We start from the raw sequence: 23,559 nt of genomic DNA, 5'->3' as shown, positions 1-23,559 counted from the left end.
GAAATTCTATTAGAAGCTTCAGTGTGAATTAAAAGAGAAATATTCCCACCAGGTCATATTCATTAGCAATTTTGGATTACACATAACGAATAATGCTTTTAAACATGGTGAAAATGGGATATGTTCCTTCTAATTTTTATTTTCAGAAAGAATTGTTGCTGCATGACATGTAGAGACGGGTGTGTAAATTATGGATGAATAATTTCAGAAACGATGTTTAATAGAGGAGAGGAGAGGGTTATGGAATAGTCATGGAATATGGAATACCTAAGATTTAGCTCTGTCTTTCATGCAGCCTTCACATGGAAATACACAGGATTAAAGGATTTCACCATTAACACCTCATTACCATTAGTTATAGATTGTGCTGAAAATGATTTTGTGAATTAATATGTAAAACCAGTAGGGTTGTTTTTAAAAAAATATTAATTTTAGTCCATAATACATATACTCTCTTCTCTCTATATAGGCAAAGCATTTAGGTATTATATTTGAAATTAATTATTGCCACAACAAGCATTTTTGCTTCTAGTAAAATAGAAGAGAATAATTTTTAAAATTGGTCTTAGATTGAGGTCCTTGAAAATTTTGTTGAGGTCCTTGAAAAGTCCTGGAAAGTCCTTGAATTTCAATCTCATCATAGAGTGGGAACCCTGTAGAAACAGTTTTACACCATCCAGCCACATCCAATGAAATCAAAAATATCCCATTAAGCAACGATACAGTGCGGGGACGAAATGGTGAGATGGCGGAAGACGTTGAAGTTTCTTTATGCAAACTTTTGATATCCAACAACGATGAATCAACCTTGCCTTGCAATGTAGGCCTTACTGTAGGAGTAGGTCCGGTTTGTAAAGATAGGAAAAAGTATTCAAGAGATGCTTTTTGCAAGAAGCTTGATTGTAGATACCAAATTTAATGATCAAAAAAAGGTAAATCTATTTTTATTACTATCCAAGATTATTTTACAGAGAAAAACATTCCTCTTCCGAATATTATGTCGATTGCCGCTGATGGAGCTCCAGCAATTGTGGGTCGACATCGTGGGTTTATCGCCCTTTTGAAAAGGGAAATACCAGATATTTTAGCTGTTCATTGCGTGATTCACAGACAGCATTTAGTAGGAAAAAATCTCAGTTACCGTTTGCATCAGTTATTGCAATATGTCATATTTGCTGTGAACAAAATTCATTGTAATTCTCTCAACAATTGATTATTCAGACAGCAGTGTATGAATTCAATCGCTTGCTACTTCACACAGAGATTCTATGACTTTCCATTGGCGCCAATCTCAATAGGTTTTGGAATCTTTTCGACTCTGTGCTACAGTTCCTTTAAAACAGAGATGTAACTCTAAGAGACAGATTGCTAGAATTTAAGAAAGACTTTGGTGGATTTATTTGTAAAATTTAATGGCATTAATTTACAACTTCAAGGCGGCGAGCTAAATTTGCTCCCTACAAAATCAGTCATTTCTGCCTTTCTGAAAAAACTCATTTTGTGGAAGCAGAATTTAAATTGGAATGAGTTCAGTCCAGCAGGTGAAATTCTCTCTGATGCACAAAAATATTGTCAACACCTTGACTCTTTCCACGTGATCTTTTTTGACCATTTTAAAGATATTTTGTTCCCTGGAAGTTCACTGGGTTATTGGATTATGAACCCCTTTGTGAATATTGAAACAGCAGAGGTTCAGATTTATGAGGAATTGGTCAATCTTTCAACTAATGAAACTTTGAAGTGGTGATCGTCTCAGAGAATTTTGGCTTCAAGGTAACATCAGTCGCCTCTACCCTGGACTGCGGATTATAATAAAAAAAAATTTAAATGCCTTCCTTCCTCCTACCTTGTCAAACGTGGATTTAGTGCTGTTACGTATCGTGTCACCAAAAAAGAAAATTCAACTCGAAATTGTGCAACGAGAGGACTTGCGTTTTCAACTTACTAAAAGTATTGAGCCGAACGCTAAGAAACTAATGTTTTGTTGATACTACTTTTTAGTGTAAAAACATTATTTTAGGTGTTTTTTTAAATATCTAATTAAGAATAAGTGATTCTTTTTAAGCATAGGTTTCTTTGTTGTATTTTTTTCATTACGTATTTATTTTAATTATAACAAATAGACTGTGATTACATGCCTTGAGAAAAGTAATGAGTTAATGTACATATTATTTTTTTAAAAACCAAACAAATTTAATTCTTAAAAAATTGTTTAATGTTGTCTCTTATAATTCAGCACGCCTCTTTCCATCACCATGCTCTAAATAACTGGATTTTCACAAAGGGGGTGTTGAAATGTTTTTTGCTCCTTAAGGGGGCGGCAATGTAAAAAAAGGTTGAGGATCTATGGTATAGATCCTTCATATAGTAAAATTTTGGTACAATGGTACAGCCTTTGGAATTGACTAGCCCAAAGTGATGTTTCTCTGAAAAATTTAAGTTATGATGTCTTGTCTAAAAGATGTATATATCAGGTCTGAAAATTTTAATGTAAACTAATATGTTTCTTCTAGGACCCACTAGTATTATCTTCAGGAGCTCAACCAAGTTGGTGTGAATATTTAACTTACTCCTGTCCTATGATTTTTCCATTTGAAACTAGAAGTTTATATTTTACCTGCACTGCATTTGGAGCTTCTAGGTGAATATTGAGAATAATTAGTAACCCTTAATATAAGTTAGAATTTACCTAGAAATATTTCTTCACTCTTATGGAATTTTTTATAGCTTGTTCAACTGTATGGAAGCAAAAAAAATTCCTAAAATAAACTATCTAATTTTGTTTCATAATAGTTTTTTTTTTCTCCAATTTTCAGTAAGTACTGTTTAATTATCTCTGTTAAGAATTATCTCTATCATTAGATGCTGTGCAAATTTGAGCAATAATTTCAAGCAAATAAGAAAAAAAGTTTATATATATATATGTATGTATAATAAATAATTAAATACAAGAAAACACGAAGAAAGTTAGGAAAAACAATAAGTTTCAATAAGTAATTTTAATATTAATAAACTAATTACTTGGAATTCTAATGTTTCTAGGAGCATCTATTTAAATACCACTTTTAATGAAATGAACAGAATTAAAAGAATAGTAATTTTAATAGTAATATTAAAATTACTATTATAATATAATAGTAATAATATATTATATATAATATAATATATAATATAATAGTAATATTTATTGATATTTATATATATATTGATATTTATATATTTATATTAATATTTATTGATATTTATATTTATTGATAATTTTATATATATAATATAATAGTAATATTTATTTATCCAAAAAACAAATCGATAAACTCTTTCAAAATTTGATAAATAACAATGGATACCCAACTAAAGTAATAAAATTTTATATAAAATCATTGAATTAATCGTATATTTTTGTGGATATATTTACTAAACATTTTTTTGTTAATTTTATAATTTTCCCTTGTGCAAATCCATTTCGGGTAAATCCATTGCCAAAACTATTTACTAAATAATTTCTTTGTTAATTTGTATAATTTTTCCATGTGCAAATCCATTTCGGGCAAATCTGTGGTTAAAATTATTTACTAAAAATTCCTTTACTAAATAATTTCCTTTATTACTTTATACAATTTTTCCATGTGCAGATCCATTTCGGGCAAATCCGTGTTAAAATTATCTATTAAAATTTTTCTCTTTTATAATTTGTATAATATTTCCATGTGCTAATCCGTGGCTAAAATTATTTGCAAAACAGGCAATTTATGTTTCTCTTTTCTATTTTATATTTTTTCTCCAATAAACATCTATTTTCTAAAACTTTTTATGGTCAATTTTTAAAATTATCCAGTATAATATTACCTTGCGCACATCCATTTCGGGCCCATCCTTGGTAACTAACAAATCAATGCACAGAATAACAAATCACTTCAGCGGTACAGTAAGAACGGCACTTTAAAACCCTCTTGTTATACTCAATTTGCGCTTTTGTTTTCATATTTTTAATCTGGCAATCTTTCTGCGAAAACATTTTGAAATCATTCTTGAAAAATTCCCGTCCATGTAAGTTGATCTGATTTCGCTACTCGCTTTATAGTCCATTTTTATACTGTTTTTTCTTTCATTTTATTTTCTGTTTTTACATGTTATTTTTACTTATTTTTACTTTTTGTGTTCTATTTAATTTTTGTAATTCTTATAAAAAAATTTTTGGAGTGCTCCTCACACTATTGTATTAATATATTTTGCTTTGGCTTTATTGATACAATATCAGAAAGCACTCTGTTTTGCGGATATAATCGTGTGGGTTGATGAAAAGATTATATCTTTTTTTTTCAGGTTTTTTAAATAAAATTTCATCCCTTTTTTTTTTTTTAACTGTTTGTTATTTTTTTACTTATTATTTCCCCCCCCCCTTTTTTCCATATGTCTATAATTTTCCTTTGTTTTATTCTACATTTTGAACTTTTATGTATATATATATATATATATATATATATATATAAAATCTGATAAATTAATTAAAATACAAATGCGCTTTATTTAATGTTTTACTGCACTATAATTCAGATAACTATTGTTATGTTGATAAAATAAATTTTTTTCTTCAGATTTTTTATAAAATCCTTTCAAAAATATGGAAGAGAAAAAAATATTTTTATGAACTTTTGACCTTATTTCTTCAATATTTTATTTACTTAATTGCTTTATCAATGCATTTTGTGCATTAATTCTATAGGATTGCTTTTTTATTATTATCAATGTACATACTTTTCATATTTCATTCTGGCTTTTCAATTTATGATTGACTGTTTCTTATGATATTTGAAAAGCATTATTTTGTATTAAAGTATTAAGTTTTCATTAATAATTTCTATATTAATATTTCCATAGTAATATTTCTGCATTAATATTTCAATATTAATTCTATATTCAAGAGTATCTTTTCTGAATATGTTTTCTTTGCTAAGCATAATGGCTTTCAAACCGATTGTTTCTATTCTCTTTTTAATGTATCCAGTTTTGCTTACTTGATATAATAAAAAAATGGATTTAAATTTAAACATGTATGTTAAAGGCCTGCAACTTATGTAATTAAGTATGAAAATGTCTATTTATTAACCAAAATACTTGTGTACAAAGTAATCAACTAAACTAATATATTTAAAGTATCTTTTTTCATATTTTAGTCTCATGTCTCTCTTTTTCAGGAGTAGTAAGCCCATCCAAGTTTGTTTCAGATAAAAGTACATGTTTTTTAAGTAACAAATTAGTGTAACTTAAAAGGTATTGGTATTTCACATAATTTCACTTTTTCAGAAAAATAAATCAAATTACTGAATGGAAATAGAATTGTTGGAAATAGAATTTCATTCTGTAAACAGAGGATTTTATATGGAAAGCTAAATATCAGTTTTATAGACAAAATCAAATAGGTAGGGTAGCTGTGGGGATTGAGGTATTTCGATAAACTTTTGTCAGGATTCCATAGAGAAAAGCTCTTCGGAGCTAATAAAGTACACAAATGTGTTGGTGGTGAAGAATATATATTAAAAAGAACTTTTTTTAAAAAGAAAAGTATACAAATGCTTTTGTATTTCAATAGTATAAGATTCAGAATAATCGGAGGTAAGAGTCAATACTTACAATGAAATGTAGTGTTACAATTATTTGCAGCGCATAGTGTTTACTATAACATACCACTATAATTTATGTTATTAAAAATGCTAATGTACTATTGAAAAGCAAAAAATAGAGCAACAGAAATTTTTTTGCCCCTTCTTTCTTTTTTCAATTGGTTGTTCCCCTTGTTGATAGGTCACACTATAGGGTTGGGTATGTATGGAATTTATCAGTCCAGTTAGTATTCTAGGTTAGTTGATGAAATTTGTATTTGTTCTTCCTCTTACCTTAAAATTTTCCTAAAAGGAAATATTCTACACAGTTCTTTTGTAGGTATGTTTTTCCTTTATTTTTATTTATATTATCTCATGGTTTAATGATAATTTTCTAATACAATTTACTATGTTAAAAATTTAATGCTGTCGTTTGACAATTTACCTATAGGTGAAACTATGCAATGAAATTATTGGTGAAATTTTCAACTTTCATTGAAATACAGAAATTCCTATTTATTATTTTGTGTCGAATCTGTAATAGCTTTCTTAATAATTTTAAGTTACTTCAAAAAATTGTTAAGTGATGCATTTTTTATACTTTTCTTTTAAAGTTAAAATAACTAGGAAATGAATTAACAATTTTTCTTACTGCTAAGTGAAATTGTGTCAATAGTGGTAAAATTAAATTGGTGGTTTTATTTAAAAGTGTCCTTTTCGGAAATTAAGAATACAGTGCTCAATCTGTTCATAAATATTTTCAATTGATTTTTTTATGTAAAAACGTAAGACACTCCTCACAACAGCTATTTCCTTGTTGCCAGAGTGCTCCAACAATAGCTGTAGTGTTTGAGACTAACCGCATGACCAAATTACATAATCCCTTTAATGGTTGATATGGTTGAGAAAAACCGACTCTTCCACTGAATTCAGCATTTCAAAATTATTTAATTACATATATTTATTTACCAGATGTAAAACAAATAAATAATAAAGTAAAGTAAATTTGTTAAGCGGTGTAATATTACTTTTGGAAAGTAAATAATTTTATTGTTCTCTACATTTGATGCCAATTTGGACCCTACATTGTTGCAACGTAATTATTTAAATTTATTTTTGGTAGATCAATTGTGTGGCTTCAGAATCAGAGAGATTTAGCATTAGAAAGAAACCGTGGTCCTTCTCCTAGACGAGATGATTCTCATGAATATCGAATTGGTAGGTTAAAGCATGAACGAGTTAAAGTTCCTCGAGGAGACCAATTATTGGACTGGGCCATACAAGTTCTAAAAGTTCATGGTGATAGGAAAAGTATTTTGGAGGTTAGTAAAACTTACCGTTGTTTCAACACACTATTTTAATTTTAATCTTCGTTCGATTTGGAAAACCATCATTTTAATATTTCATTTGAAAATGTTTTAGACTGACTCATTGTGTTTATTTTCTTCTGTTATAAATTTATCTTTTTAATCAAGGGAAAGTGTTTACCTATTTACTTTGTTATTATAGTTTTTCTCACAAAGTATAATGTATCTGATTTTTAAATATGCAACTTAAAAAGTTTGAAAGATGTTGATTCTGCTTGATAGTGGCTTAAATAATAGTATAATGATGACCTAGTGATGTTTAATGGGGATGTTAGAACTTTTCTAAGGGCACTGGATTTTGTTGAATTTAAAAAATCGATTAATTGGTAGCACTTAGCTTAACTAAAAAATTTTCAATAGATAAATTACAAAGACCAAAGCCCAGCTCCTTATCTCCCACGAGAAAAGGTTAAATAAGGTTGGTATAATATTAAAGCAGAAAGTGAAAGAAATTATGACAATATATCTTAATCAAACGGACACAACATGTTTTTAATCTGGGTCAAGTTTAAAAAAACACATATTTTTGAACCCATGTGGCTAACAGATACTTTAAACATAAATATACACAATGTTATGAATTACATAAAGAATAGCATGGCTTATATATTTTCGAAAATAGAAATAAAATATTTAGATATGTGTTAAAAAATATAAAAATAAAATTTCTCATTAGTATTCAGGTCCCACATGTTTTTCCGTTTTCAAACACTGACTATCTCTTTCTCCCTCTCCTTACCGACAGCTTTCTTTTTTCACTATACTTGGTTCATCTCATATGACATGAGATATAGAAAAACTGCAAAAATATGTTATGGTCCTGTTTATTCTTGCTGATATACCATTAGATCAAACTAAAGAAAATGAGAGGCTAGCCAAAACTTATCTGAAACAGAAACTGAAAGTAGTTAAATTTAATCATGATCGTGCTGTCTGGGAAAAAGAAACAAATTGCGTAGAATAATAGAACTACAGTGAAACCAAGATTTTACGTTTTCGGTCGGACTAGCGATAAAAAACGCCCGAAGCGGAATAACATAAAATCGGGGTTAAGAAAAATCTATGCACATTTTTAAAAATTGATACCTACCAGTTAAATTAATGGAAAAAATGAGTAATCTTTACTTGCTTTTTGTTTTTAGCTACAATTTCATGTACAGCTCGTTCAATACTAACAATTTTTTGCAAATTTGCTTCTTGATTTACATTTGCAAGTAAAAATTGTTTGAGTTTTTATGCTTTGTGTCGCTTGATCAGCTGTTGGCACGTCTCCTGTTATTTCATCTTCATCGTCATCAGCACTATCGTCGGAATCAGGCATTAAATCACTTATGGAAGGGATTTCTGAACTAATGAGATCTGTGTCACAGTCGATGTATGCATCATCGACTTCCGGAAGATCCTCAACTTCAGACACGCTGCATTCTTCTTCTTCCAAAGCAACAGCGCCCTCCTCCTCCGATATTGAAAATCCTGCTTTATTGAATCCATTGATAATGCACTTTTGGTCGACACTGTCCCAAGCTGAAGATATGAAATTAAGAGCCTCAAGAACATTAATTTGACCCTAGAAGCATCCTGAAAGTCATCAGAACCAAGAAACATTAGAGATTTTCTAACCAGTTTCTTCCAGTAACTCTCTTTAAATAATCAGAGAACTCCTAAATCCCGTGGTTGAAGTTCGCTTGTACAGTTAGCTGGAAAAAACTCTATTCGCACGTTTTTCAATTTAAGGTTTAAATGAGCAGTGCATTGGTCTAGGAATAAAATTATGTTGCGCTTTTGAAAACTCATTTTCTTATCCAGTTTTCGAAAAAAAAAATTCAAATAATGCTTGCGTCATCCATGCTTTTTTGTTTGAAGCGTAATCGGTAAGAAAACTCTTGATATTTTTGAAGCACTGTGGTTTCTCTGCTCTACCGATCACTAGAGGCATTAACTTTTGGCTTCCATCGGCATTTGCACAGAGCAAAACAGCCAACGAATTTTTGAAAGCTTTCCTCCATGGCAATTTTCACCTTTTATTGTCAATGTCTTGTTTGGCAATAGGTTAAAAAACAATCCCGTCTCGTCTGCATTAAATATGTTACTTGGATTATAGCCCTTTAATAAATTTGGCAAAGTTTCTTGTAGTTCTGTTGCACAGTTGTCATATCCACACTATCGAATTCGGCACAGATAGATTTGAAGCATAAATTGTTCCTTTTTTTTTAATTGATCAATCCAGCCATTTGATGCACTGAAGCCTTGGAGTTTAAGCCTTTCAGCAATTTCAAGCACCTTTTCTCTCAGGATGGATCCATTTATAGGAATCTTGCTGCTCTGGCTTCCTTGAACCAGTTCATTAAAATTTTTTCTAACTCATCATACGGAGATGTTTTAAGGATTTTTCTCTTCTTGGCATATTTTCTGAGTTTTTCAGCGTTTAGCTCTACTGAAGCTTCTTGCTTTAAAATCATTTGCAAAGTTGAATAAGCAATACCTAAAGATTTAGCGAGATCAACTTTAGTGCCATGAAATTCTTTAGCTTTTTCCACGATTTCAGCCTTTTCGGCCAGAGAAAAGCATTTTCGTTTCGAGAAAAGAACACGATGACTGAGTTTTCGAAAATGAGAAAAAATGCTATAGCTTTCAAACTCAAACAAAACCGACTGAAAATCTGATTTGGTATGCTAGCACAGAAAAATGGGTAAAACCATTTCTCATGGAACATTGAAGAAACGACTCTCTCATTGAACCATCTCTCATCATCATCATGAAACCATCTCTCATTGAAGAAACGACCACACCTCTCTATTCAAAGTGACTTATCTTCGTATCGCAAATAAACACCGCCAGTAAGACGTTTGGAGTACATGTGAAACTCGATCATTACTGACAGTTGTCTCTCTAATCTCCCCTCTTTCTCTTTTGTTGATAGGGAGCGGGGGCAAATAGAAGGCGTAGATGTGATACTTCCATCACTTGTGGTTTTAGGATTCCAGTGAATTGCGTCTTCCCCCACCCTTCCGTTAGTGACAGAGAGGAAACTTCACCCCCCCCCCCCTATTGAAAAATAGACAAAACGGAACAGAAAGAATGCAAGAATTGCTCCATACAGCTGAAAAACAAGTTTTTCTTGTTCAAAAAACTAGAAAAAAGTTTGTGCGAGAATTGTAGAATAAAAAATTATTTTGATCTGTTTGTAGAAAAACGCATCAAGCGGGATTTTCATAAATGGTATAACGCAAAATCCGGGGTTTTTTAACATTAACGGTATATGCAATTTTCACGAATCAGCAGAAAATGACGTAAGAAGCGGGATAATGTACGAAACGGACAATGTAAAATCGGGGTTCCACTGTAATAGAAAAATTCAATTTCTTGCATCACAAAAAAGTTGATATAGCAAAGTAACAATGCATTAACTGTTTTCTCTTTTTAATAATCGGATAATTTATAAAACAGGTTGAATTTCAAGATGAAGAAGGAACAGGATTAGGACCAACTTTAGAATTCTTCACTTTGGTTGCAGCAGAACTTCAACGAAGAAACCTAAAATTATGGCTTTGTAATGATGACATAAAAGAGACACCATTTTTATCAGTAAGATATTGTTACATGTGTGCATCAAAAGTCCTACTTAGGAGAACGCTATTTTGTGGGAGAATTTTTTCATGGCAAATTCTATTTCTACTACATCGGTCTAATTTAAAGTTTACCAAGAGGAATTTAAAGTAAACCTGGAGGAAACCATGAAGTTTCAAATGCAGAATAAAAAATTGCAAACTAGCAAAATGCGAACAAACTATTGCATATTTCCATACTGTGTAATCTTGTCATAATTTGTTTGCATTTTGTGTTTTTGAATTTTAGTTCTGAATTTGAAACTTTATGCTTTACTCTAAGTCCTACATGGCTTTATGCTTTATCCAAACTAACCTTTTTTCATAATTTAAATTTATATAAGTGAACGAGTATTTGTAATGAAGAGTTTCTATCACAGCATATCTTCCTCCTAAGGTCTCAAAAGTAGTAGAAAGGAATTAAAATCTTTAGTTACTCAATTAGTAGTTGCAATAATTGAACTTTTTTAGTTCTATATAATTTAAGTGTAACTTTTTTGGAGCATTTCTTAAAGTTTCTTTTCTTTGTGGTATTCTATAACATCAGTAATTTTGATAAGTTTTATTATTTTCATGGCTTAATATATATATATATATATATATATATATATATATATATATATATATAATTGTTTGACTAATGAGATTGAAATAATGAAATATAAAAATGCTCTATTAGCCAAATTTATTGAACTTCTAAAGGAAAAAATGTCTTTTTCACATTGCAGGGTTCCTACACGGTCAGGAAAGCCTGCAAAAGTCAGGATATTCTAAAATTAAGCTAAGATGTCAGGATTTTTCTTACATATTCATAAAGTCGGGAAAAAGTCAGGATTTTTCTTACATGTTCATAAAGTTAGGAAAGTAAAAAAACTATAGTTCATTCAAAGACTGACAGGCAAAAATAAAGTTTCAAGGAAAAATTCTGTAATTCAAAATATGTAATTTCCTCATAATAGCATTCCTCTTTCCTTGGTAGAACCTGTCCTGTTAGCAATTTTCCTCCTGTTTATCCAATGATACAGAATTTTTGATAGGGTTGCTAGGTTTATTGCTCTTTGTGTGAATAACTGGTTTACAGACAACAGTTGAGAAAATTTCCTCTTTCTTGCACATGGAACATTTGTCTTAACCAATATTTACTTTTTTTAGTATTTTTCAAGATAGGTTTAATTTAAGTTGAATTTTCTTCTGAAATGAAATGATTCATTGAATTTTTAATCTGCAAAATAAGGTGAGTACTATTATTCATATTTTTTTATTGTATTATTATTATTATTATTTTTTTTGCATGAATCTATTTCCATCCTTGTCTAAAAGTCTTCTTTGCTTAATATGCTTATGTTTAAAATGACACAAATGAAATAGGATTTAAAAATTGAAATTATTTTATTTTGTCATTATATATGTTAACTAAAATAAAAATATATGTATAAATATGGGAGTTGTAAGATACCCCTCCGAGCCAGGAATTTTTTTCTTCTTGATTATTTAATGAATTTTAAATGAATTTTTCAAAATTGTCCTTTAGCATTATGGGGGGCGGGGGTTAAAAATATATTCTGCAAACTATTAGAAGAAAATCTTTACAAGATGATCTATTTCTGACTATAAGGAAAAGTTATGTATTTCATTTGCAAAATTAGTTTTTAAAAATCTCCCTCCCCAGTCCTTTGAGGAGAGTGGTAATTATATTGTGAAATTTATTAGGGTTTAGAAAGGAAGCTTCATCAATAACCAAATTCAGGTTATATGGAAAAGTTATCTAAGTATTTTTTTTAAATTACTTTTTCAAATGGAGTTAAGAGAAGGGTTTTTTGAGAAAGGGAGAGAGAAAATTATATTGGTAAATCTGTTAGGGGTTAAGAGAAGACACTTTGCAGGATGCTTGATGACAGGAAGTAAGAAATTGAAGAATTTTTTTGAAAAATACAAAATTTCCTCCCCGGCATTTTTGTTGTGAAATGATATGTTTTGTCTCGGCCTCAATAGATGGCGCAAGCTGTCCTGTAAGTGAAGAGTTTTTTGTTTACAATTTTTTTTGTCATAATATCTTGTTCTTGTTGAATTTATATATTTTTTGCAGTTTCTAGTTTTCTGTTATGTTGTGCTAGCATTATGTCCCACCCCAAAATGAACAAATTACTTTTAGATATTTCATTTTCTAGTTATTTTTGAGTATTTTATTTTTATGGTGCTACTGTAAAATTTACCTGGTGACCTAAATAATGCAGATTCTGTTCTGGAAGATTAATTGCACAGTAAGAAGTTTTAATTATCTCATTCTGAGCAATCAGAAAAAGTGTCCTTGCTATTATTGTTTGTAAGTGTATTCCTGTATGTTTTTGGGTGGAAAACAAGTTATTTTTTCTAATGTTGGGAACAATATATTAGCCTTATTCAAAGTCACTTTTGCTTTTGATTTCCTATAGTCTTCTAGATATCTCATTAGCTTATTTCGTTTTGAGCCCAACAACTTTTGAGGCGGGATATATGCCAGGATCTATTTTTGCTTTTTAATCAATTAAAGCTGTATTATAAGCAAATCTGTGTATCAATTATTGAATCTCTTAAATAGTTATTTTTTTAGAAATTTTTTTCGGAATTACATCTTGATTTTCATCAAAAATTTTAATTTTAATAAATGATAAATCAAATTTATTTACCCTATTAAAATCAAAATGTAATAGGCATACACAATTTCCTTGTAAATGGTATCAAGATACTTCCATATCAATTTCATTAGTTGTGATTAAAAAGTAAGACACATGAAGCAATTGGAAATGGGAAAATCTTATTTTGAGAAGAAAAAAAATTAAGTTTTAAAGTGACATAATATTTGAAAATGAAAGATTTCTTGTCATACTGCAATATTTGATTCAAAATTAGTCCCTTTAGGTTGCAGAGGGCTCACATAATGCATTATTCTATCTGAAATTAGATTAGTCTAACATTTAACACCCCACAATTGTAGGTACCCCTGGGCTCTGGCTTTTTGAGGGGTTTTAAAATTTGTTGACAATGATTTTTTTACTTTCAGAGCATAAAGTGTTTTTGAAAACATTCCTCTTGGTTTTTTTAAGACAATTGTCTTTTTCAAACAGTGTTTTCACTGGGCGTAGAAATTTGTTGACGATTTTTAACTTTCAAAATGAAATGTCTTTATGAATGTGGTTTTTGTTGCCAAGCTCCGTGCATATATAAAATCTGTTCCTACTCTAATTATTGAAAAAAATCATTCATTCTTGGGGAGGGGTATTTAAGTTAAAGAGACATACATTTAGAGCCATTATCAGTGAGGGGGTAAATGTTTTATCAAGATAGCCCCCGGAAGTGTGAAGTACCTTACAGAGAAGGTTTTGTTTATTGATTTTTATTTGCATTCTGAGCCCTGAGAACATGTTTACATTATGTTGGTATTTTTTTAGGCGTGTCTTGATAGTATGATATTCCAAGTCATAGAGAAAAAATAAATGTACAGAAATGTTATCTTGTTTTTTCCATACATATTAAAAAAATTTTTTTATCTAATTTGAAATGGGTAGAATATTGTTTCTTACATAACTAACTTAAGTGAATCATTTATGAATAAAATTGCTCCTCTCCCCCCCCCCCCCAGGGCTAAAGAGAATACAAGGGCTAGTTCACTCCGCTCTTAGAGCTGAAGCTACGATTTCCCTCCTCATGACGTCACTGTGTCTACAGATCTTGGAGATCGCAAGCAAAGATATGATAACTTTGCATCTTTCTCTTGTGAAAATAAGTTAGACTTTTTCTGGTTATTAGCCTTCAAACTTTACGTAATTAACACATTATTTCCGTTCATAAACATAGTTCAAAAAAAAACTTTCTTGGTTATTATATTAAAAAAATACCATTTTAAACTTATAAAAATGTTTTGCTAGTTGGTGAAAATGACACGATAAATACTTTATTTTAAAAAATTCAGTTTTAACTTTAACTATTAAGAAAAATGAAGGCATATATCGACACTTTTTTTATCTACATATTCTTTTATAAAGATAAGTTAAGTTAAATTTAGAATCCCTGATTTTAAAATATGTCGTTAATAGCAATTTGTTCATACTTAATCATTAGGAAACATCAACCTTAAACGCTAATTACTGAAACAAAATCATAAATATTTAGAATAACTACATTAAAAAATATGTTATGAAATTAGGAGAATTTCAACTATATGCTATATATTTTATTTATACTTTTTACTTACATTTTAATTTTCTTTGACTTTATCTATTTTTTAATTCTTTTCACCTGCCTTTCTTTATGAAGTAGCGAGGCGGTTTCTATTTAGATAATGAATTTTTATAAAAGTTCTTTACGACAGAATAAACGTATTGCGGTTTTATATTAACTGTGTCATTTCGGAATCCATTCTTTACATAGTTGTTCATTTACTTTAGGGAACACGCGAAAAATTATACTTTTTCCTTTTGTTTTTATATCAGAATTTTTGCAAGTTGCAATCGCGCAAACTGCCATTTCGATAATAGTTTTAAATTCTTGTTAATTCACTGCAAAAACTGAGGAAATTCATTATAGAAAATAACAAATGTCTTAGAATATCTCGCAAAAAGAAATGATCCAATATTAGTTAGAGCTAGTAAGGCCAAACGCTCCGTTCTTGAAGTAAAAGTGCGAGCTTTGCGCCAAAGTGACGTCACTGGAGTGACGTCGGAGGATCGGCGCGGCAAGAGATACTTCAAAGGAGTGAACCAGCCCTTCTATTCTCTTTAGCCCTGTCTCCCCCCACCCCTATTTCATAACAATCTATTTTTTGTACATTTCTTTTATTTGTGTATAAAATAAAATTAAGCCACAAAATTAAGTTTTATTTCATCCCCTCCGCCGCCACCCAGCACCAAAACATGTTTAACATAATTTTGTAGTATTAGCAAGATATTATTTTTAATTTGACTAACAATGTTTTTTTCTTATATAGGTGCTGTATTAAAAATTATGCCTGAAAATAAAACATACTTTAATGTGGATTGGATAAATACAGAATTACATGCTCAGTGGTCTGAGTGGCTTGCACCAGTATCGAGTTCTCCGTTCCAAGCATTTTACAAAAAATGTTACAAAAATTTTCTTTGAGTAACATGGGAGTTCAAGCAATTAAAAAACACTCTTTAAGTGCTAATCACCAAAAGATATTGAAAAACGAAAAGTCTTTCTTGACTGTGAAGTCTATGTTTAAAAACAAAGATGCAAGCTCAACAGACTCTCTACTTTTTCAGAATAACAGCAGTGATTCTAAAGATTCTCCAGTTCTTCAAATTAATAAAGATTCTTCAGCTCTTCAGACTAATAAAGATTTTTCAGTTCCTCAAACCAGTCAAATAATTATTGTATCCCATAAGAAGACACTTGATAAGCTTATTATCCAAAAGGAAGTAACAGCTGCTGAGATTTTATGGGCTCTCAACATTATAACAAAACATCACTCATTCAATTCTTGTGAATCTGATGGCAATATGTTTAGGATGATGTTTCCTGATAGCACAATTGATAGCAGCTTTGCAATGGATCCAGATAAAGCAAGCTATTAGATAAATTTTTATCTCACACCATATTTTGAAATTTTATTAACAGCAGAGCTTTCAATATGTAAGGTATTTGTTATTTGTTTTGACGAAGCACTGAACAAAATTGCACAAAAGGGACAAATATCTGCACATTCGTTTTTGGTGTGATTCGAAACAACAAGTTTGCACCCGATAATTGAATTCTGCATTTCTTCAAAAGTCTACTACAGAGAGTATGCTGGAAGTTTTTAAGGCCTGTATTAATCCACTTCCACTTGAAAAAATATTGTAAGTAAGCAAGTATGATCCTGCTGTGAATTGGAAGTTTTTGACACTTTTAAAATCATGCATTGAATTAAATGAAGATGCTCCTAAGATGATGAATATTGGATCATGTGGCCTTCACGTTATCCATGGTGCATTTCAAATGGGTCACAATAAAATAGGATGGCAGGTGACCCAGTTTCTGAGAGGAATATTCTATAATTTCAAAGATAGTCCTGCTAGACAAGCAGAGTATACTAACATATCTGGTAGCAACATTTTTCCAAAAAAGTTCTGCCAAATCAGGTGGCTGGAAAATCTTCCTTGTGTGGAGCGGGCCATATTAATTTTTGACAACATTAAAAGGTACATAGAAGGGGAAAAAAATTCTCAGCCATCCGGAATCTCAATAAAAATATCGAAGACTGTAAAGGATACGATAATGCTACCAAAATTAGCATCGTTTAAGCTAATTTCTGAAGAATTCCAACCTTTTCTTTTAAATTTTCAGACCTCCAAACCACTCAGTTCATACTTATATTCCAGTATATTTGAACTAACACAAAATCTTTTTTGGCGTCGTGTAAAAATGTCGGTTATAGAAAATGTGTTATAGAACACTGCAAAAAAAAAGGCAAGTATTGACTTAACAAGCAATGACAATCTATTAAGTGTTAATATTGTGAATATGGGTTTTGCAGCAAGTAAATATCTGAACTTGATAAAAATTAGTGAGAAAGAAAAGAGATATTTCAAGTTAGAATGTCGAAAACTCCTTTTGACAATGGTCGAAAAAAGTCCATTGTTGTATAGTATGACACAGAGCATTTCAAGTTTAGTTCCAGAATTGATCATTCAACATTTATCCATTGCTCAACAAAGTATGGATACCTGTCTGGGAATTCTCCATGTTAATAACTGGGTAGCTGAAACAATGGCAGAAAAAGCAAAAAAAGAATTATTGCTGTTTTGTGATGCTGCCAAAAAAAAAAGAAGAGCAAAAGAGTTTCTTAGAGTTTAATCCACAGCAAAAGAGATTAGATAATTTTTTTTGAAATATTTGCACAGAGAAGAAAATTTTGAAAATTTGTGGGAGGTTATAAAAATTGTTCTCATCCTCTCTCATGGTAATGCAACAGTCGAAGGGGGGTTTTCAATCAGTAAAAGCTTATTGGTTGAAAACCTCAATGAAGACTCTATTATTTCACAAAGGCGTGTGTATGATTATGTTTCATTTATAAATGGAATAAAAACATAGACCTTAATGAAAAAAGCTAGATGTTCTAAAAGGATCTAGAACAAGATGGAGACATGCATTAGAAGCCAAAAAAAGAAAAAAACGAAGAGAATAAAAAAGCTGAAATTTCTAGAAAACAAATAAAAGAAAAGATAAATGATTTGAAATTAAGAAAATCGAAATTGACTAAAACTGCTGCAACAGAACTGAATGTTCTTGATTCAAAAATTGTCAAACAGCAAAATATGTCAAGAAATATTCTATAACATAGGAGCCCCTGAGTTTCTTCGGAATCTTACAGTATTACAGAAATAAATTTAAAAATACTGAAAGAAAAAGATATTTTCGATTTTATTTTTCTCACAAGTTGCATAATTTTTCAATCTGAATTTTTAATTGTATATACCGTATTTTTCGGCGGAAGAGCCGTGGCGCTATCGAAATAAAAGTTGTTTTTTTCCTACATGCGGCGCTTCCGATGCAGCGGCGCATCCGACGAAATATTTTTTTTTTAGTAGCAAAAAAATTTGTCAAGGAAAGTTATTTAAGATGAAATAATTTTCTGAAAGGACTATTAAAATAAATTAATAACGAAGTCGACGAAATATTCGCCTGTATCGCGATCTGCTGCAGAACATCGCCAATTCTTAGCAAACTTTCGGCAGCAGCCTGTAAGAAAAAAAATAAACGAAATAATAATTTTTAAAAAATATCGCATAAGGAGAAAATTTAAAAGGTATGCATCTTGTATCCACCCCCAGCTTAAGGAAAAATCGCAAGCTAGAAATCTATTTAGCGCCTTGGCAATTGTAATTTGAGCGAACAGAAAAGGAAGAATAGGACCCTAAATCCGACACTCACGGGACTGACGAAATGTCGAACTTCGGATCTCTTTCGGAAATTCCAATATGGCCCCCAAATATTACTATAATTCAATTCCACTGTTAATTTCAGAAAAACCAATAAATTTAGTCAAGTTTCGATCGTAGATTATGATGGAGTGAATTTAAAACTGGCCCATCTTAAGAGAAATTTTACTAATCAAAATAATAATCTATGTAATAAAATCAAGAAGAAATAATCAGAATCCTATAAAAAAGAAATAATCGTTTCTTCTTTGGAGCGAGATCATATTTCTCGTTTTTTCTTTTAGATAACATTTTGTTTCAGCAAAAGACGCTTACCTCGCAAGAAGAAGAAAAAAAAACTAACAGGGAACTACAAAAAAAAATTTTTTTTTAACAATTAATGCTAAGAAACTAACAATGAATAACAACAAAAAACAAGCTAAAAACTAATAACAATAAAAAAAAACTAAAAAAAACAAGCAAGCAACAATTAACAAGAAAAAATTAAAAGCTGCAAAATAAAAAAAATAATAATGAATCGAATAAAAAACCGCAAAAGGGATAGAATTCATTTTGTTGTCCACTTGGTAGTTTCAATGTCAACTGGGTGTGGCCATTTTATGGTAAAACAGAAGAGGGAAATTTGGGGGTAAAGCACAAGCACAGCTGTCAAGATTGATTGATCAGTTTTTTCCAACTTCTATTTCTTTATTTTGTTCATTGGAAATGCAAGTGTTTTTACTTCTCACTTCATTTTAAACTGCTTTAGAAACAGATGTTTCCTTTGACACAGATTTATTATTTTTTTTTTCAAGCTTCTTTTTTATTTTTAAAAGATAAAATAAAGTAAGTTACAGTTACTTCAACAGAATAAAATTCCAAATAAAAAGAATATAGCTGATTTTTTTTGTCTTATCAATATAAATTTCTTAAAAAAAAAAAAAGATCAGATTAAGTGCCGAATTTTGGAATGCTGGATTAGGGGTCCCATACCCTTTTCTTTTCCCCAACCCCTTTTAAATATAACTGGTTGATTCCTCCTAAACAGCTCCAATAGAAATGACACGTGGAGGAGGTGGGGTACACCCCTCTTTAAGCATTTTCTTCTCTCTTTCTAAGTTGAGTTACATTGGGTTACTTCCATTGAAGGAGAGGGCATTCTACCCACTAAAATACCACCCTCAAAGATTGTGAAAGTGAAACTTATTTCCCCTTCTCTCATTCCTTCAGAATTTTTTTGGGGCCTGCTTAGTTATTTCTTATTCTTGTTATTATTAGTTATTTCGTTATTATTAGCTGTTTCGTTATTATGTATTAGTTTTTCCTCAAATTGTTAACGGTAATAAATTTTAAAATCTTTCTTTTAATAAATTTTTATTTTATTTTTCTTATTACATTGTTTTACGGATTTCTGTAATCAGTTTAGCCTTAATTCAGCTACTGAACATATAAATATTTTTTTGCTGTTCTTCTGTTTTTTGGCGCGGTGCCAACTGGTAAGAACAACTTTATTTTATATAGTTTTGTTGTTTTCTTTTTTTTTTTGCTGAAAGAGAAAACTTTTTTTGTTGCTTTTTTTTTGCTGAAAAAGAAATTTTTTATAATAATTCAGAAATTAAAACTTTACTTTATGAAATGCATAAAAAAATTTAATTTTTTATTATACAGATATTCTAAATGGTAATTCAAAGGGCTCTTCTAAAAGGATGCTGATATACGAGGTTTAGCGCCATTGCGGCGCTTGCGCCAGAGCGGCGCTTACTATAACTTTCTTTTAAAAAATTTCATTTTTATCGAGGTGCGGCGCTTTTGTCGAAAAATACGGTAATTAACTTTTTTGCCCTTTATATTTCAATATTATCTTTTAAAAGAAAAGTCAGTTTGAAGTGAATTGATGATTTTTAAAAATTAATAACTTAATGTAACAAATGTTCTAGTATGTTTTAAGAGTAAATATTATTTGAGGATACTGATACATATCTCAGAGATTAGATTAGCCCTTCATATCCTGACAACACTCATGCATTTGGTTCCACTTAACATGAAATAAAATAATATTTCCATAATCAAACAGATTTTCTTGATCTTTTTATTTAAATAGTTTTCGTATCTAACTGCAAATACACACTAAAAGTTTAATCTAATCATGATAATTATAATCTAATCATGATAATTAAAAATATGTTTCACAAGATTTCTGAAAATGTAATTTGGGATATAAAGTGCTAGTATTATGCAATTCCACTTCAATATATAAGTGTTTATCCTATTCAATATATGATACTTATGACTGAGTAGCATATTATTACTAATTGAAACTGCAATGTTAAAAGTTCTGTTGGAGTGGGAAACGGCGGGTCAGGAATTTTATTGTAAAAGGTCAGGAAAAACCTGCAAAAGTCAGGATATTACTTTCTCTAAATAGTATAGGAACCCTGCATTGATTTACAAGGAAGATCAATTGCTTCGTTAGCTCTTAAATTGAAATCTAAAATTGCTTTTATGCCTGCCCTGTAGCATATAACTAATAGCGGGAAATTCACAAACAATAAAATCGAAATTGCACATCAAGATTGTTCTTGCTTTTTTGGAACTATTTTTTGTGGTTTATATTGTTGAAGAAAGATGCATCGAGAATATGAAATCGAGCGTCGAGAATATGATGTCTCTTCTGTATTCAGAATATTTTTCTCCTTGTGTTTGTGCTTAGTAATATATGAATAAAATAATATTCCCAGTTTTGATTTTTTAGAAAAAGCTTAATTTTAGAAACTTTTTTTATAAGAAGCTAGTTTTCTGTTTTAATTTCATTTAAGGTTAATAAAATTTTATTAAAGTTTGCTTTTGTTAAGTCTGTGAAATATGTTACATGAATAAAACTTGGATCCTTTTTTAATTTGATTTATTTTATATTTAGAAAATTGAAAATAATTTTGTCAAGCCACCTGGATATTATGTCAGTAATTCTTATGGTTTATTTCCTGCTCCATTACCTCAAGACAGTGAAATGATTGAAAGTGTTCAATCATACTTCCATTTTATTGGAACTTTTCTTGCCAAAGCCTTACAAGATAATAGATTGGTTGACTTGCCTCTTTCACGTCCGTTTTTGAAAATTATGTGCCATGGTGAAGTTTTGAGCAAAATAAGAGATAGGTAAATTACATTTCTTATTTAAGTCTACTATCTTTGCTTACTAAATACAATAAATAATCTTATAATCTTTTACAGAGAGTCATTATCTAGCCCATCAGTAGCAGAAATGGTGTCTTCATTTACTGAAGATGATCTGTATGTAGTGTTATCTGAGGAACAAATGAAGAAAAATAAAAAATCTAAGAAACCGTTACCAGAACACTCTTATTCATGGTTTTATGGCATTCTTGGTTATGAAGATTTCTTAGAAGTAAGTAAATTGACGTATAAAAAAATTTCAACTTAGAATTTGTTTGTGCTTACTAATAATACAAGTGAAAGAAAAATAATAATAAATATGTTTTTTGTATAATAGTTATCGAATGCTAAAAAAATTAATAGTATAAGGAATTTTTTTCTAGGATATATATTTTAACATCAATTCAGTGTTGTTAATATTACAAATTACACGTTTCAAACTACTTTAATATATAAAAGTTTAAGAAATTGTACAAGCTTCAATTAAATTCTTTTTTTAAAATTTTTTGCCTTTAAGTATATCTTAAAAAACTGACATCGAATTTACTAGAGATGCATTTGTTACAAAAGTTTGCAATGAACGAAACAATATGAAAAATTAAAGTATTTTCTTTCTGGAGCGTGCTTTTCTATTATATGTGTTATTATTTATTTTTGACCTTAAATAGATTATTGTGTTCTTATAAATATTGAAGATTTTTCTTCAAATTTGTAATACCATTTTGCCAATCAGTTATATAATATTATTGACTCTTAAGTACTTTTTTTTCCTAACAGGTTAATGAATTACAAGCTAAGTTCCTGAAGCAACTTCAAGATTTAGCTTCTAAAAAACATTTAATTTTAGCTGACCGAAATCTTTTAAAAGAAGATCGTATAAATCAATTAAAAAACTTATGCATACCAATGCCTAATGCTCCTGGAATGGCTGTCAAGTTAGAAGATTTAACGTAAGGATATTTTTAAAATGTTCAATAATAGTATTATATTTTATTCTAAAATATTGAGACCTGACAGTGGAATTTCATAAATACTTATAAAAGACTTAATTATATTCTCTTAATTAAAATAATTAGTATGATAAAAAAACACTTTATTTAAAAAACTTTTAAAACTATGCTTTTATTTTATGAAGCATGTTGCTAATTTATTTATTTTGTTATAACTTGAATATATGAGCTTTGCTAGGTTAAATTTAGAGCTATTATGATTTTAAACTCTGAGTATGCTAATTAATTAATGTCAATAAAAATTCATAAGATCAGATTCAAGGTATTTTTTCCAAGTTAACTTTCCTTTTTTTATTGATTTGGATTTTTTTACCTTACCATTAAAATATAGTGAAATTGCTACAGATTTATAAAATATTTCTCAAATAATTTAATCATGAGAGTGTTTGTGCTATGTTATGTTAATTTTACTATTCACATGATTTATAAAAGACTTTACAATCAATTATAAAACTTGTTCATTATTTAATCCTTTAATGGTTAAAGCAATTTTGAGTTGTTAGTTATAAAGGTTACATAATTTTAAGCAAAATACGAACTTTCCACCATATCTATCAAATATTTGTTTTGGAGAAGAAAAAAAATTACAAAAAAAAAAGTTTTCAACTTTTCATTGTATTTACTATTTTGATAAGTTAAATATCCCTATTGTTTTTTAGTTTAACATTCCAGTACTTTCCACCATCAGAAGTCTATAATTTCACTGCTGTTGACTTAAAACCAAGCGGAGAAAATATTGTATGTATTATCAGTGTGTTTCATTCTTATATATCAATTATATATATCTCAAATAATTATATCCCAAACAATATATCTCAAATAATTAGATCTATCATAAGTAATAAAGAATAGGCCATTCAGCTTTTATATATAACTGTCTGTTGTAAAGTCAATCTATTTACATC

At 29.6% G+C, this 23,559-nt stretch overlaps 1 protein-coding gene across 3 annotated transcripts in view; it reads left to right on the top strand.

Annotated features, from left to right (window-relative positions):
- The window catches only part of Ufd4 (ubiquitin fusion-degradation 4-like), a 171,340-nt gene that overhangs the window by 140,905 nt on the left and 6,876 nt on the right, over positions 1–23,559 (top strand). For all 3 annotated transcript variants that reach the window (XM_071187447.2, XM_071187446.2, XM_087155303.1), the window contains 7 exons: positions 2,514–2,641; positions 6,724–6,922; positions 10,415–10,552; positions 21,388–21,626; positions 21,702–21,876; positions 22,422–22,594; positions 23,314–23,392. In XM_071187447.2, the coding sequence (XP_071043548.2) occupies positions 2,514–2,641; positions 6,724–6,922; positions 10,415–10,552; positions 21,388–21,626; positions 21,702–21,876; positions 22,422–22,594; positions 23,314–23,392 (1,131 nt within the window). The remainder of the gene's footprint in view (positions 1–2,513; positions 2,642–6,723; positions 6,923–10,414; positions 10,553–21,387; positions 21,627–21,701; positions 21,877–22,421; positions 22,595–23,313; positions 23,393–23,559) is intronic.

This window comes from Parasteatoda tepidariorum, chromosome 11 (assembly GCF_982258835.1).
Source record: "Parasteatoda tepidariorum strain Cologne lab strain chromosome 11, Ptep-v5.0, whole genome shotgun sequence".
Classification (NCBI taxonomy): Eukaryota; Metazoa; Arthropoda; class Arachnida; order Araneae; family Theridiidae; genus Parasteatoda; species Parasteatoda tepidariorum.
The sequence above is the reverse complement of the archived record's forward strand: the minus strand, read 5'-3'. Positions and strand labels throughout refer to the sequence as shown.